The 17,624-nt window shown below is 43.9% G+C and overlaps 1 protein-coding gene and 1 non-coding gene across 2 annotated transcripts; one reads left to right on the top strand and one right to left on the bottom strand.

Moving 5' to 3' along the window:
• The first annotated feature begins 304 nt into the window (after positions 1-304).
• Positions 305-413, top strand: LOC136468158 (small nucleolar RNA R71). Its single transcript, XR_010761697.1, has one exon. It is a non-coding gene; the product is annotated as a small nucleolar RNA R71 (small nucleolar RNA).
• Positions 414-12,688: 12,275 nt separating this feature from the next.
• LOC136464093 (uncharacterized) lies at positions 12,689-13,269 on the bottom strand. The gene is given in 4 exon segments (XM_066463050.1): positions 12,689-12,819; positions 12,913-12,977; positions 13,070-13,122; positions 13,125-13,269. Coding segments are annotated over 4 exon segments (381 nt in total). The 3' UTR covers positions 12,689-12,701.
• Positions 13,270-17,624: the final 4,355 nt, after the last annotated feature.

Here is a 17,624-nt window from a genome sequence, read left to right as displayed (position 1 = left end):
GCGAGAATCATGAATGTGCATGACTTCTTGCTTCTCATTGGCTCAATCTTCAAGCTTCTTCATCAGTAGGTCCATCTTGGCAGATAGCATGTCTACCTCTTTTAGTTGATGCATACCTCCACATCTCTTGTGGGTCTAAAGACGTTCTTCATTCCAACCTTGGTTGGAGGCCATCTTCTCCATAAGAGTTGTTGCAGCTAGTATGGTGAGTGACAGGAATGCACCTCCAACAGCAGCATCCATAGTTTCACGGGTACTATAGGTCAACCCGTGGTAGAAAGTCTGCTTGAGTAGCCAATTCTCCATCCCATGATGAGGATATTCCGTAATGTAATCTTGAAAGCGTTCCCATGCCTTAGGGATAGATTCACCATGTTGTTGCTAAAAGCTTGAGATTCTCCCACGTAGAGCATTGGTCTTGCCTGTGGGAAACAACTTTGCTAGAAAGGCAGTGGAGCAATTATCACAAGCAGTATTTCTATCTTTGTTAGCATAGAACCATTGCTTTGCCTTCCCCAAGAGTTAGAATGGGAAGAGGCGAAGTAATATGGCATCTTAGGTTACTACTTTGATGGTGAAAGTGCTACAGATCTCTAGGAAGTATTGGAGATGTGCACTCGCATCTTCATGTGACTTTCCACTAAACTGGCTTGCTTGCACCATGTTGATGAGGGCTAGCTTGAGCTCAAATCCATTATCTCCAATATTGACTGTCGGTCCAGTACGGATGTTGGCCGTAGTTGGAGTAGAGAATTCATGGAGAGTCCTATTAGCCATAGATTCAAATTCAGGTGTTAAGCTTCGCCTTATCTGGTTGTCTTCTGATTCTAAAGCTAGAACTTTCTTGAGTTTGGCTCTAGTCCTTCTGATTAATGCTTCTGGATCTTCAACGTAGTTTATTGGAAGGTCAAAACCGGTCATACATTACCCTGCATAAAATACACAAGTAGACAAAACATGGGTAAGCCTGCCTGAGTATAGGTCAAAGGTTTTCCTCGATCACATCAATAAGTATAAGTTTATCAATATTTCCTTTGCCTAACTACCTTCCCTGGCAACAGCGCCAAAAATGCTTGTTGATATTTCTTAGCGTCGCTACTAAGAACAGAGTTTTAAATCTATCCCCGGCAACGGCGCCAAAAATGCTTGTTGGTATTTATTAACATGTCACTTATTTTAAGTAGTCACCCTATTATAAACCTATATCTCCTAACATTACTTTACTAGGTTGTCATCCCTAGTGATGATGTCTGAGATGCTTGTTGGTACTACATAGCATTACTACTAGAATAATACTAAGCAGTTCTTTATTAAATTATGTGACTAGGAAGAATATATATATATAAATGAAAGGAATCTGCAAGTGCACAGATAATATACCATTGTAACACTTTACCCAAGAGTATTCCACGTATCGTTATTTATATTTTTACCATAGGGAAGGTCTCGCACAAACATGTATCGATAACTTATACTATTGATGGAGAAATAAACTATAACCAATGTTCTACTCATAACAGGGGTAAGTCATAGGATAAGATATATGATACGTATTGATCAATGATAATGATAAATAACTCAGAGTACTCCTTTCTATGGCATTAGCATGGTCAAGTAGAATATTAGAGGAATAATTCCTAAGTCATTCTTAATTACAAGTCAAAATATACATTAATTAGTGCAATTATACCTAGTAGTCATTGCTAAGATCATCTTCATATCTACACATAAGGGATATTACTAAGGAAGATTAAGAACAGAGCTTGTTCTTCCTTCATAACCGACCCTACGTGCGCCTATATTCGGGGAGTGAACTACAAAGGACTCAATGGGAGTGTCACATCCATGATCTACCACATGACCTAGAATATAGGGTGTATCTGTAGGTAAACAACGTATAAGCACCACGCTTACACAATGTCGACCACTCACCCATGGTACCTTAGAGTGAGTGCTATATGAACTTATGCACGAACATGATGATAATCTAACTGTACTAAGCATATAATCAAAGTAGACGATGATCATTATAACGAAGAACATGAATAAGATGAATACTAATATTGTCATAACAATTGTAACTAGCATATAAAAATAATAGAGGTACAAAAGAGAGAGGGTACAAAGATTATACTAAACCACGCTCTTGACAAGATTGGGAATCCAAGCGAAGTTGCTTGCCTCCCTCTAGACCTAGCCTAACTAGTTATACCCATATTATCTTCAACCATGGGGCTTCTCAGCCTTCACTTGGGTCTTGAGCAATTGAAAGACAGAACGATCAAGTCAAGCACTGTGTCTCAAGTTCTTTGTTCAACCATTATTCCGGAGTTTTTATAGGTTTTCAAAAAAAACTCAGAGCTTACATTGTATGACACTCTCAAGTCTCTCAATATATGTGGTATTTGTGGATCCTCACTAAGGCAAAAGCGGTGTTATGCCTTCCTTTTCCTACAACTAAAGCTTATGTGGAGCTCATAGGAGTGGAAAAAGCATGAAAGAGCATACTTGCAATACATATATTGTAAAGTCAAACCTTGGATCCAAAGGGAGTTGAGTTATACAATCAAATCAAGATGTGCATGTGTATGGATCATATATATGGTGGATATATTTGGTGGCTAACCTATTTCTACTATGCTCCGTGAAAACATATCTCTTTTCGGAAACTTAGAAACAACTTTGCAAGAAAACATGGGCTATCTTATTCATCTTTCCCTTTTTTTAGGCGGGCATCAAAGTAACCATTGTTTTCAATATCTCAGACACTTATCCATTTTTTTCTCATCTCCTTTTTTTATGAATAACTTTTGCATAGCCACATGCTTCTTTTATGCAACAAAACTTTTGAGAGATAACAACAAGAACTTGGAGCATTTATTTAGTGGATATTCTATTAAGAATATTTTTGGTGTTTACTCCCAGTGTAGGAGTAAAACATTTTTTGGTGGATCTAGATAGAATGGCATGTTGTTGCACCTATCCCCAGTGTAGGAATAGTGCATATGTGGGTGGTGTGTATGTGATCTTGATTTTAAGAGCATGACAAACCTCTCATAAGGGTCAACAAAGCTTGATTAAACTCAATGCAATGCAAGCAGCACATATGTGGAATTTTTCCTAATCTAAATATCATATATGGCTTTGGTAGGAATTCAAGCTTTGTCATATAGGAGCTCATCATGTAATATTTTTATGCTTTTTAAAAGAAATCTTCAGAAATTTAGTGTCACTTGGAACAAGATAAACAGCAGCTCAAACCTTCTCATATCATATCTATCAATTACCTAGACTTAGATCAAGCATATGCTACCCACGAGTTTCAAGTTCAAAGTAAATTCTTATATCAAAACAGTTGTATCCAAAACTCGGGAGAACTCAAGACTGAAAACTAGGTACTTGAAAGGAATTACGATAGAGCAACTATTCATCATTTCCATTACAAGATATTATCCTCAGAGTTCATTTATTTAGCTCCTAAAAACAAAAAACTAGACACATACTTTTTATTTTGTTTTCAAAATTTAAGATCACACCTGATGAGGACATCGCCACGCTAGACACACCGACGCCATGGTCTTCCCCAAGTTCCAATTCGTTCCCAACTCAGCTGCCACGTCGCCCTCGGATTCAGCAGACACGTCGTCACTGTTTCGGTCATAACTTCCTCATACGACATCGAAACGGGCCGTTCTTGGATGCGTTGGAAAGGGGACGACGACGCCGTCGTTTTGGATCTGGTCCCAGCTCCAGAAGGTCCATGGATCATTCTATGTGACCACGGCAAGGTGCTGCGTCACCTATTTGGGCCAACTTGGCCATGTATCGTGTCGGGCCTTAAGCCCAAGTTGTGGGCGCCCAACCCCTGGCCGTCCCCAACCCTAGGTCGAGTCTTAGACTATATAAACACAGCCGTCGCCGCTGCTACACAATTGGGTTTTGTTTAGAGTTTAGTTTTCCATTGAGAAACTGAATCGTTCATTATAACTGTGGTGACAAATCCTTTTACAGTGATCCAGGGCCCCCGTTCTTGATCTCCTCCACTGTGTCGATTAGTCCTTTGGAACCGAGTTCTTGAACCCTCTATTGATATTCGCGTCATTCATATTTGCAATATCAGATTGCGTGTTTTACCTTCTTGCTTGTGCTCTTCGATTCGCTTGCAGGAAAAGCCTTCTTGGCGAGGTCAATCAAGTTGTGCTTGGTTGATAACCAACGGAGCAGTGGTGTAACGGTTGCAGGGTTCGAATCGCGTCTGATTTGAAGCCGGATCGCCAGCGTCGAGATCTCCACAAATCGAACTTACCGGCTACCTCTCGAAAGATCGGGCCTGTACTCATCAATTGGTATCAGATATTTCAGGTTTACCGCGAGGTATAATCTCGTTTGCCTTAGATTCATATTTGTTCATTACCTAGCGTCCACAAAAAGCCCAAAAATATTTCAATTTCCGCTGTCCTATCGCCCTTTGTGCCTTTGCAATTTCGTTTCAGATTCGTGTTGTTGAGTTTGTGTCCGTGGTCGAGTCTTGTTGCTGGTTTAGGATTGTGTTCGTGGTCGTAGTTCAATCGCCCATTGCTGTGATTTTGTTTTCCGCCGCTATCCCATCCACCGTTCCCAAACAACAAGTCGAAGCCACCACATTACTCGACTTGCCCCGCTAGCCGCCTTGTGTAACTTCTCGCCGCCGCGCAAACCCTAGATAGGTTGCCAGCCGCTCATATTTTGCCTGCATCACAGCCCTCCTTACATCATCAGGCGAATACCTACTGCTATGATCGGTGTTAGAGTTTAGGGACGCTTTGCCCTAACTACCGCCGCCGTGTTGTGCCTCCCGGAAAACATACCTTGAGATACCTTCGGTAAAACAGGCATAACTTTTCGCTCGTTTATCAGAAAAATCTAAAATTTTTTGTGCAGCTTCTTGACACCATTTGGACCCGACCCAAACTCGGCTTCGCCCTGTTTGCTTTCGTCAAAATTGCCAAAAAAATTCGGGAAAATAAAGAAAAAAATTGTCAAAGTTTTTGCACGCTTTTCAGAGAACGTGCTGAATTTCTGTAGACCACATCCCACCTCAGTTGTAGGTGCCAATTTTTGTGGTTGCATCTTTTGTGATCCTTGTTCAGAGAAAAGTATAAAAAAATAGTAAGAAAAAAAAAATTTGTTTCCTACTAGTGCCTTTTGGAAAAATCCGGGGAAAAATTCAGGAAAAAGGCAAAATCCGGGCTATTTGCTTGTTCCGTGAGTTCTTTCGATCGTCCTTTGTTTTCACCTTGTTGCGCTACGTCTCGTCACGTCTTAGCCAGCACCTGTGACTTGTACTTTGGATCCGGATTGAACAATCGTTACTCTGCACTCGTTAATTGCTAATCCTTGCTGTCATATTGTGTGCCTACCCATAGCTCCACATATTCTTCTGTCAGCACAGGTTCAACTTGCAACTGTTACCCACGCTCGACAATAGATTGCTTCGCCACTTTGGTTTTGCTCCTGTTTGGCGTTGGTAAGAATACAGGCAAGACGGTGGTAAGCCGCTTGTGATTTTGCATTCCACTTTCACCACCACCACCACCACCACTTGTTTCCTTTTAGTTGATAGCGATAATACTTTGGTGTTGTCTTTTTCTATCTTCTAACCATGGTAGGAACTCCGACGGACTTCAATGAGTGCGTGTCCAAGGGCGAGCTTGCAACGTTCATGACTGAACAACGCAATCTTATGACCGAGCTGACGCGCAACGTGAACAATCTGGTCACCCGCATTGAACAGCTTGAGCAACGCCCTCCGCCTTATCGTGCTGATGATGAAGATGCGGATGCTTTTGGTGATGAAGATGCGTATGCTGACGGTGGTGCCCGTCGCCGCCTCAACTTCAATCGTCGCGGCATGGGAGGTAATAATCATGGTAATAATGATCCTTTTGCTAAAATTAAATTTAGTCTACCTCCTTTTGCTGGTAATGTTGATCCAGAGGCATATTTAGATTGGGAGCTTGCTGTTCAACAAAAATTTGATTCTCATAATGTTCCTCCTGAGCATAGAGTTAGACTTGCTACTAGTGAGTTTACTAATTTTGCTTTGTTCTGGTGGAGTGATCTTTGCAATGCTAATAATGCTGCTGTTGTGCCTCAAACTTGGAATGTTTTAAAGCAACGTATGAAATCTCGTTTTGTTCCTCCTTATTACCAACGTGATTTACGTTTGAAACTACAAACTTTAAAACAAGGTGATAAAGGAGTAGAAGCATACTATCAACAATTGCTTATTGGTTTAGCACGTTGTGGTATAAATGAAGATGATGATGATGCTAGTGCTAGATTTTTTGGTGGTTTAAACCATGATATACAGAACATACTTGATTACAAAGAATGGCGCAATTTTTCCCAATTGTATCATCTTGCTATTAAGGCCGAACGAGAAGTACAGGGACGTAAACAACACCAGCCTTTCAGGTCTAACAATGGGAGGAATTTTCAGCATCGTTCCGAGCCGGAGACGCCCAAGCTTCCTGTTGCACCACAGCCATCTACACCTCCATTTTCTTCCGGGGTAAGTAAATTGTCTAATGTGCAGTTTCCACAGCTGAAGAAAGGTGGCACTCCGGGTGCTTCTACTAGCTCCTCCTCGTCCAGCTCTAAAATCATTTGCCACCGATGCAAAGGCATGGGACATGTCATGAAGGAATGCCCCAGTTGTCGCGCTTTCATTGCTACCGAGGATGGATATGTAAGTGCTAGTGATGTTGAAGATGATTTAGCCCTTGCTGCTAACATTGATGTAGATCCCATCGAGGGCGATCAAGACAAGGAGGCCATCACCATTGACTCTGTGGCTGCTGCCACGGACTACCCTAGCCTTCTTGTGCAGCGTGTGTTGAGTACACGTGTGGGTCATGAAGAAGAGATGAAGATCCAACGCCACAATTTGTTCCACATGTATCTCATTGTGCAGGGTTGTCGTGTTCTCACTATCATTGATAGCGGGAGTTGCAACAACTTGGTGAGTTCAGATTTGGTTGACAAGCTTGGCTTGACCACACGACAACATTCGTATCCATATAAACTTCAATGGTTCAATAATAGTGGTAAGACTAAGGTAACTAAATCAGCACGCATTAGCTTTTTCACAGGCTCTTATCATGATACTGCTGATTTTGATGTTGTCCCTATGCAAGTTTGTTCCATTTTGTTAGGTCGCCCATGGGAATTTGATAATGATGCTTTACACCATGGTAGAACTAATACATACACTATCATACATAAGGACACGAAAATTACATTGCTGCCTTTGTCTCCTACGGATATTATTAAACATGCTAATGAGATAAAAAATAAACCTCCAACAGACATTGCTAAAAATAATGGGATTAAGTTAAAAGGAGGTGCTTTTCTTGCTACAACTCCTGCTACTGCTGAGTTATGTGATAATCCTGATGCACCATGTTATACTATGTTTTGTCAACCTTTTATGTCTGGTGCATTGCCTGCTGTCACTAACCTTTTGCAGGAGTTCGCTGATGATGGGATGGAGTCAAGGACGACTCCAATTCTACAAGGAGGGGATGATGAGGGCATCGCCAAGATGGAGTCGAGGACGACTCCAATTCGAGAAGGGGAGGATGATGAGGATATCGCCATGCTAGACACACCGACGCCATGGTCTTCCCCAAGTTCCAATTCGTTCCCAACTCAGCTGCCACGTCGCCCTCGGATTCAGCAGACACGTTATCACTGTTTCGGTCATAACTTCCTCATACGACATCGAAACGGGCCGTTCTTGGATGCGTTGGAAAGGGGACGACGACGCCGTCGTTTTGGATCTGGTCCCAGCTCCAGAAGGTCCGTGGATCATTCTGTGTGACCACGGCAAGGTGCTGCGTCACCTATTTGGGCCAACTTGGCCATGTATCGTGTCGGGCCTTAAGCCCAAGTTGTGGGCGCCCAACCCCTGGCCGTCCCCAACCCTAGGTCGAGTCTTAGACTATAAACACAGCCGTCGCCGCTGCTACACAATTGGGTTTTGTTTAGAGTTTAGTTTTCCATTGAGAAACTGAATCGTTCATTGTAACTGTGGTGACAAATCCTTTTACAGTGATCCAGGGCCCCCGTTCTTGATCTCCTCCACTGTGTCGATTAGTCCTTTGGAACCGAGTTCTTGAACCCTCTATTGATATTCGCGTCATTCATATTTGCAATATCAGATTGCGTGTTTTACCTTCTTGCTTGTGCTCTTCGATTCGCTTGCAGGAAAAGCCTTCTTGGCGAGGTCAATCAAGTTGTGCTTGGTTGATAACCAACGGAGCAGTGGTGTAACGGTTGCAGGGTTCGAATCGCGTCTGATTTGAAGCCGGATCGCCAACGTCGAGATCTCCACAAATCGAACTTACCGGCTACCTCTCGGAAGATCGGGCCTGTACTCATCAACACCTTAATATATATATAACTAGATAAAATAATTTTTTATTTTATTTTTGAATTACTTTAGCATAGATTGTTTATCATGTTTGATAATGAATTTTTATTTGTTCACTGCATTCAAGCATGGTTCAAGGCAAAGTAACTTGCAGCAAAAGACAAAGTGAATGAATTTTAATACTCACAGTTCTTCCTTCAATGAAGTATGAGATGTGTCTTCTTTTGCGTAGAGTTGTTGGAGTTCATCGCATGCCTTGATTTATCTCTGATGTGAATTCATCTCTTGACTTATCCAGATTGAATTTGAGAGTTTTCTGCAGGGGTTAGTCCAACAAAATAACCAGTATCTACTACAACAAGTTTTAGTTCAATAACCAAACTAAACTCCATGTCTAATTTGATTAAAAAAGGCATTTTAACCTAAACACCACGCTTAATTTAAAAAGGCTTTGGAAATAAGGTCACACACCTCTTGGTTTAAATTAAGCACCATGCTTACTTTAAAAGATGTATAAATATACTTCCAAACCTAAACATACTATAGTAAATAAAGGGTAACATGAAAGCATTATAGAGATTTATTCAAATAGAGATGAAAGAGCATGATCATGGTGAGAGATTTTTTTAATAAAAATATGCAAGTGGCATGAATGTATGCAAGGAACTAAATATGCTGTGAATTTGATATGAGAGAATTTAAACTAAATGGAGTGGATGCATTAATCATTTAAAGTAAACATGCAATGGTATGCAAAAATTAAAAGATAACTACTCATCAAGTTTAAAGTCCATGAGCAAGACTATCTCATCTTTCTTGATCATACTTACCATGACTCACATGATAGAATTTATGAGTAGTGCAGCATCTGTATTCATCACTTGAGATGTGATTCTTGTGACGTCGGCCTTTTTCTCCAATCTACACATGGTTAGAATAATATATATGTGTATACAAACCTGTGAGACGACAAGGTTCCAATGTTAATGGATCTTGAATGTTCAGGCACCCTAGGGTTCTTCAATATTTCTTCTTTTCTTGTGAAAGCTTTCCGAAAGGTCGAAACGGCATCTGTTATCCTGTCTATTTTGTAATATAATAGAACAAGGGTAATCCTACTAAAGCTAGCGGTATGTTAACGATCTAAATCTTTACGTCAAATGTTTCCCCGACAACAGCGCCAAAAATGCATGTTGGTATTTATAAGTGCAAATAGAATATGAATGATTCCGCAAGCGCACAGAATACCATTGTAGCATTTTACTGGGAGTATTCTAGGTGTCGTTATTTATATTTTACCATAGAGAAACAATGGAGTAAAGACTTATTGAGTAATAAAGAAATATCTATGAGTCAACATACCTGCATAGCTAGAGCAAGGGGTAATGGTAATGATAGGATTTAAGCATAAAAACACCCAGGGGATAGATCACTAAGATAAATAACTAGTCAACTCGCGAGAACAATGGGTGAGGTAGATTCCTATGATATTCTTATAGTGGGTGAGATAAATAACTAACTCTACTCTTGTGCACTTTGGGACACCGCTTAGACGGTAGAGCACCCATAATAGATAACTCTACTGACGCGACTACGGTCCTACAATTTAAGAACATGTTCAATTCGACGTGGAGTACAAATGATAGACAGGACTATCACCACCCGCTGCTATCACACAACCAGAGAATAGAGGTACTCATAGATAGAGCATCGTATAAGCACCATGCTTACACGAGGCTCGGCTATTTAGCCCAATCGATAAACTATAGCAGGCTAAACACCCTATGAACCCACACACAAAAGTAATGATAACCTCAACTAAGCAAGATATATATTCAAAGTAAGTATAGCCATGTAGATAAGAATATAATGAATTGATAGTAAGTCTTACAAGATGTAGAAGTGAAGATACAAGGCTTTGTCGAGCCTCCGAGATTAGATCCAGAACATGAGCATGAGCCCAACTTGACCCTCACTCCTGAGCTACTAATCTACTACATTGGAGAGTTCTAGATCTAATCCTCCTGGTGTGTGTGTTGATCTGAATGAGAGATATGAATTAGGATTTTAGGATGGCCTAAGGGAGGGGGTAGGGGTTGCTATATATAGGCTGAAGCATCAATTCTGAGCCCTCAGATCAAACCAACTTGAAAGAACGGCGTAGATGCAATCTAGGATGCGGTGGAGAACCAACATTCGAAGGGGATGCTGACACGTGGGTCCCACAGGCCGGCCGGCCTGTAGGTGGGGCCGGTTGGCCCCCCCACATCAGCGTCTCGGATCGATCTTCGGTGGAGAGTTTTATGAGGTCTTCTAGAATCTTCTAGTGTTGTTTACGTCGTGGATAAGCGCAATTAATTTTGACATATAGGTCCACCTTGATGATTCTCTAATTAAATCCTCCTACAAACACAAATTCACCAAAACTTGTGGAAGTTATTAGTTTAAACCACTAGACCTATGTTGGTGATCCTTTTTATGTATTTTTATTAGTTATATTGATGATTTATGATGAACATTAACTACCGTCAACACCAGCGCTGATGTATGCTAGGTACACTCTTATTTTTACCTTGTAGTACACGGTCGTAGTGAATGCACATATTCCTGGATGGAAAGAGGATGTCTTCAAATGAAAATTCATCCATGAAAAAAACATTGTAGAGGACATAGATAGGTAACTAACTCAGAGTCACCATCGCTTGTAATAATAATACCTATGATTTAACTATTTCTATATATTATTGATCGTGAATCTTGCCACAGACACTTAAGTGGATATCTTATTTTACGGTATATATCTACGTGGAATAGATCAAAAGCCACACATATTTATACGGTTAGTATAACACTTTGTTTTAAGTTTTTGTGGAAGATTTTTCAAGAGACGATGCATTACCCATGCGATAGGCACTTATATTGATATATATACTCGAACATGTATCTACGTGGAATAGATCAAAAACCACACATATTATTCTCATGTATTAATTTTATGCTAACAATTCAAACCTCACAAATAATTCATTTGCATGTTTGTAAACAAGACATAAAAAAATATTATGTCCAATAAAGGATGTTTCTTTTGTGATATGGTGGTATCTAGCTAGTAGGTCACGTTTGTGCCAACGTCAACTGGGTAGCTTGAGTTCATTTCCTGTCCAAACAAGAAATGGCTGCAACCATATCTATCGTTTGGTGCCAAGCAGGCCACATGACATTTGTGTTGCCCTCGAAATCATTTGAAATCCTACGCAGTTTATATCATCAACAATCAACATAGACTAATTATATCAGATAATAAGAGCATATACTAGCAAATAAACACAAAAGGATACCTTATAAAATTCAAAACAATTTCAAGCTAGACACTATAAGATATATCTTAATTTTAGATAAAAAGTTCGAGACTATTTCATATTTTTCAACCTAAAATAAATTTTTGTATGATTTTTTCTAAGACAAAATCAAGTTTGGGTTTTTTAATTACATAACTCTTCAAGAAAAAAATTAGATTTTTTTTGGAAAAAATATGTATTTATATATTTTTATAAAGTCCATTTGATCTTTTAGAACTATCAACATAGTTTACACTGATGTGGCGTCACGTTAGCTAAACCGTTGTCAAAACCGTCGACGGAAAGGTTTCAAAAGATAGATAGAGGAGCAAAATAAACGATTTTTTAATTGAGGGCGACCCACTTATTCTACGAGCGCACGTTGGGGGTGTTAGCGGCGCGCGTGCGTAGGCAATGACAGCCAGACGCGAGCGGAGTCCAGTAGAAGGCTACACCGCTGAAGGCTGCAGCAAATCCAGCGATAGCTGATAGGAGCGGGAAAGAACGAGCGTTGTGTTGGTGGTAGTAGGGTTGAAAACGGTCGGGAACGGTCGGGAAAACATCGTAACCATTCTCACTCCTGCATTATATGACCGGGAACGGTAGCGCGAACGGGAAAGCCGGACGGGAAAACGAATTCGATATTACGGGATATCGGGAACGGAATACTTCGATCGGGAACATGTCGATTACGATCGGGAATCGATAACAAAAAAACGGGAACATCGATATACATGTAACCACTTAAAACAGTTAGCTCGACGCAATAATTGCAACCATGCATATACGGATGAAAGCAACACAGAATGACAGCAACATATCCACACCACAGCTTGAGTGCTTGACAGAATGACAGGTTGACAGCAACACAGAACAAAAAGAAGAAGAAGAGATGTCTACTAAATACACACGGGCTTCTGCCAAGAGAAGTGGAAATGCAGAGATTATCACATCAGCACAACTGACCTCGCCGGATGCACGATCTCGAGCGCGCTCACGTCCTTGGTAACGGACTTCAGGAGCACCTCCGACGTCCTCACCCGGGAGAGTAGCTTCAGCCCGAAGCTGCAACAAACAGAAAACAGACAGCGCATAAGCCCAACGACCCTGCATCATTTCGCCATCTCCAAATCAATCCCAGCCGAGCCTTGAACTCACCTATGGATCCGGCTCTTCATCGACCCCTCCGGCGCGCTCCCGAACCCGATCCAAGCCCTGTTCATCTGCAAATCCAAACCAATCCATCAGAAAACCCAAATGCGGGCGACGCCACGGGTACCCGCGCGAGCGTGGCTGTGGGGTGGGAGGCGGGCACCTTGTCAGCGACAAAGTCAACGACGGCCTCGGCCTTCTCCGGCGCCGTGCGGCCCCGAAGGAGATGCCGCGCTAGAGATCCCTCAGAGTCGTCGGCGGCGGAAGGGCGCCATCGGCAGTGGACGCTGCGGCGGAGGCACGCGGGAGGGCGAAGCACCAGGCGCGGCCCTTGACGGGGAAGACGACGACGCGGGCCCGCATCGCGCGGCACGGCGCGGCGAGGTGGGAGTGGGAGTGGGAGCAACCGAGCAAGGGCAGGGGGCACGGTGCTGGAGGCGACGGCGTGGGGGAGGCCTTAAAAACGGGAATTTCCCGCGGGAGTTTTCCTGTACAAATACGGGATCCGCTAGATCGGTCGGGAAAAAGACCCTAACCGATTTCGATCCCGGATTCGCCGTATTTTCCCGAATTTCTTCCCGAATCCGTTTTTTCCCGAGAAAATGATATCCGGTCGGGAATTCCGGTATTCGGTGCCGGTTGGTACGGGAATTTCCCGTTCCCGCTTTCATCCATAGGTGGTAGGGACAGATTTGGAATTTCATGGCAGCTGAAAATGAGAGGGGAAGAAAAGATTAAAAGAGAGAGAGAGAGAAACCTCTAACCAAAACAATTTGCACGTTGGGTATTATATTACTACTAATTTCTGAAAAGCAAGCGAATCGAGTCTGACATAACAAAATCTTTCCCACGCCGCCGGCCACCAATCGAGCATCTGGCTCTGTCCCCGGCCTCGGCGCGGCGCTGTAGCCAGCAGGAACCGAACGACCGGTGGCGCCCGGCAAGCGAGGCTGCACTGCAACGGCGTGACAGCAGCGGTTCGTCGCGTGCGCGAGGGACGGTGCGGGTTGTGGCCAAGAACGACAAACGGTGGCAGCCGCGGAAGCGAGCAATGGCGATTGGTGGCAGCCAGCGGCGAATCTAGGATTTTAGGTCAGGGTACGTCGCTCAAAAATATTCATATATAATTCGGTAAATTTATTTTAGTAATTCGGTAATAATTATAAATTTTACAATATGATTCGATAAATTTAAGGATTAGATTCAGACCATTCACTAAATACAATATAAATAGTTCAAATATAGACATAAAAGAGTACCAGAGACTTACAATGCTATTTTTCTCACTGGTTTATTCGACGTTTACAAAGGGACATGAATGTCACTATATCATTTTCATCAACTTTAAAAAAAAATATCTCGCTCAACGAAAGTGACTAGAGAATCATTCAAAAGGCTAAACAATAATTTTCTATAAAAACCTGAAGAGCAAAGATTAAATTACCGTAAATATTGCAGACGAGATGTGCGAGAAATAGACGGTGATCCTCCAATTCAGAGCAGGGCAGAGGGCGGCAGCCGGCAGGCACCAGGGGCCAGGGCGGCACCGACTCGACTCACCCGGTCAGGGCATCAGGCGCATGCGGTGTGTTCCTCCGTGGCTCCGTACTCAAATTAGGAAACTGAAACGTCGTGTACATAGTCGGAGACTCAGAGCGCGCATACCGTATGGGTTCACTTGCCGAGTGGGCCGCGTTACATGGGCCTCCCATCATCAAGCGATGGTGTCCAGGTATGCTTTTTCATTTTTCTTTTTTTATAAATACACCGTATACACTATATTATATAGTATATATATACTACTTGCCGCCGGTTTTGCGGGGTATGCCGGTGCATACCCGGCATACCCTGTGGCTCCGCCACTGGTGGCAGCGCGAGGGACGGCACCGGCAGACTAGCACGATCGGCTGAAGTTCGGTCGGTGGAAATCGAACACCGCATCAATGACACCGATGCCGAAAGCCGTTGGTTTATCTTTCGCTTGCATCCATCTAACACGAAAGTTTACTCACCGATGAAAACTGAACCAAACTCTCACTCCTCGTCCCCGTTGATACTTGATACTCAAGTTGCAGGCGGGGCGGGTTGTTAACGTAACCCGCCCGCTCGCCCTGTAAAACTTGGCTTCGTGGTTGTCGTGGACCGGCTGCAATTTTTTCGTGGCCCAAAGACTTCCAACCCTCTAAGCCCGTTGGACGAGCGAGAAGCCTCGCAACAACCCGCAAGACCCGCAACACCCTCCTCTGCTCTTGTCATTAAGTGCAACAACACCAGCAAAATCACCATGGCACAGAGTCGGTTCCTTCCCAAATCCATTAATATGATCCCCATCGACGAATTCGTCCCCAGCATTCCAGAACAAACAGGCCGCCTCAATGAGAAGAGCTTGGAATGCAGAAATCAAACTCAATAGCTCCACCAGAGGAAGGCGGCATTACATCCCAACCAAAAAAAACATGAGCAAAACAAATCAATCGCCTACACTATACAAGTCTCGCTAATCCGCGACAGAAGCAATCAAATCCCCAGGCCCAGCCGCCCAGCTATGAACTAACCCGAGAACGCAGGCCCAGGCGCAAGCAGCCGCGTACAAGCAAGCACATGCCAGGGAAGAGCAGAAGCAATCTGTGGAAAACGAGGATGAGCAGCGGTGTACCTCGTCGACTGGGCGCGGATCGGTGTGCTGGCTCTCTCGGGTGTGTGGGCGGGGGGCGCGCGCGGCGGCTCTCTTCGCCTTGGCCACGGGGGTCTGCTGCTGCTTAAGGAGAGGGGCAAGGGGAAGAAGGAGCAGGAGGCTTCGGCGGCTAATTTTTGCTTCTTATATAGGCTGGCCAACGAATCATTATGTTCTCATACGGCAATGGCTTGACATCGACATTGTTCTCATTAAAATTGCATGAGGGACTGTACTGTATGATCTTGCGGGTTTTGCATACAAGTTTGTTGTATCCGCGGAACACTTGTCCGTAAGATCCGCAGCTTTGTGACAAGCCGCAAGTTCGTTAATAAACTTTGCGACAAGCGAGGCAGGTTAGCGGCCGGCCGCGAACGAGCCCGCATGCAAGTTGACTTGATACCGATTGGCGATTGCCCACCCGAGATAGTCCCAACTTCTATGTCCAACTCCCCAACCCGGCAACCCCCAAGCATCGCACCACGACGCCCCGCGCCCGCGAAAACCGATCCCACCAGCCACCAACATTCCCCCGGCCACCGCGTCCGCCGCCTATCGACGGGGAGCTTCATTCCGCGGAACCCACGGATTCCGCATGCTAGTATGCCACCCTGCTTCAAACGGACTCCGCCCGTCGGCTGCGACGGCTACACGAGGGGGCGACGCCCGACGACCCGCGTGCGTCGTGCGCTGCCAGGGAGGCCGCGGCTCGGCTGCTGTCCCGAGTGGTGGTAACTGGTAAGGCAATCTCGTAATGGCTTTGTCTGACCAAATTGCTCTGCTTCTAGTCTGATCAGATTTGATTTGGCACGCAATATTTAGCAGCATCCATTCCTTCCCCTACACTGATCTAGTGATCTACCACAACACCATTGTATAAGTAAAATCTACCCATTAGATCAACTAATCCGTTAACAGACCCAGACTCAGACGTGGCTCTTACTTTGCAATTCCAAATGACCGGTCCAGATTTCCCACCGTTCCTGCCAATCTGTATTTCTGTTCCTCCTTTGCTCATGCAGTATAATTTATTTTTCAAGCTAACTTTGCTCGTATAAATTAGCACGATAAAAAAATTTAAATGTCTGCAGCTTCCAGATGTGGATCAACTGAGACATCAGTTTAATTCTTATCCTTAAATAGGAATCAGATTTACAGTGACAGTGTGATGCATGTCGTGGCATCTAAGTGTTGTGCCAGTTTGTGATTTATACCCTTATAGTCTTCTTCAAGTGATAGTTGTATTTGTCCACGGCCCACTTTCAAACTACTACTGTTTCTCCTTTTTTGTTAATTAACCACTATTCTATTTCAGATTCAAGTGTTGTTTCTCAAATACGTAAAAGATTTGCGTATCATTGTATTAAGGAAAAGAGTTTAAAGAAACATACAACGCGCTTCTATCGAGCACCGAAGGAGGTCGACCTAACACAGCCGAAGCTGGACCATCCTAGCAAAAGACCTCATAATTCGATATTACATAAAAGAAAACAACCAATATCGACGCAACTTTGTGGCCTAGGTGGCCTTGCGTCTTCGCGGCTGCCTGGACGGTGCCTTTCCAACGGCTGGGAAGAGCTCGTCCAGCGCCTCGGCTTCGGACGCAGTCAGGTTGCCGTTGAAGAGCCTGTCAAAGGCCTCCAACTCCGAAGCGGATGGCGCAAATGGATCCCTGGTGTACCCCATACGCTACATGATCAGCACCTCACATCGCTTGGAAGCTGGCACTCGGGAGAGGCTCTGAGCCACCAACCGCCTGCTCCGCCACGACGGTACCGGCTTAGCAGGAGGCTGTTTGGGAGGCTCACGAATCAACGGAGAGTCCCTCTTACGTGTGACATTGTTGATGAAGCTGTCAAGGCGTCGTTTGGCAGAGTCGTCGTTGTCCACAGTTTGGTGGGTAACCCCTGGTGGTGAACTGGAAGGGCCATCCACCGTGAGATCGACCGTGTGTGTCTTCGACGAGTCCACTGCCCACTGAATGGGGCATGGGGGTGGTGTCCGCAGCACACAGGAGGCTACCGCATCCTCCAGCTAGGGGGCC

This window comes from Miscanthus floridulus, chromosome 7 (assembly GCF_019320115.1).
Source record: "Miscanthus floridulus cultivar M001 chromosome 7, ASM1932011v1, whole genome shotgun sequence".
In the NCBI taxonomy this organism is placed as follows: Eukaryota; Viridiplantae; Streptophyta; class Magnoliopsida; order Poales; family Poaceae; genus Miscanthus; species Miscanthus floridulus.
This window is presented reverse-complemented; position numbering and strand designations above follow the sequence as displayed.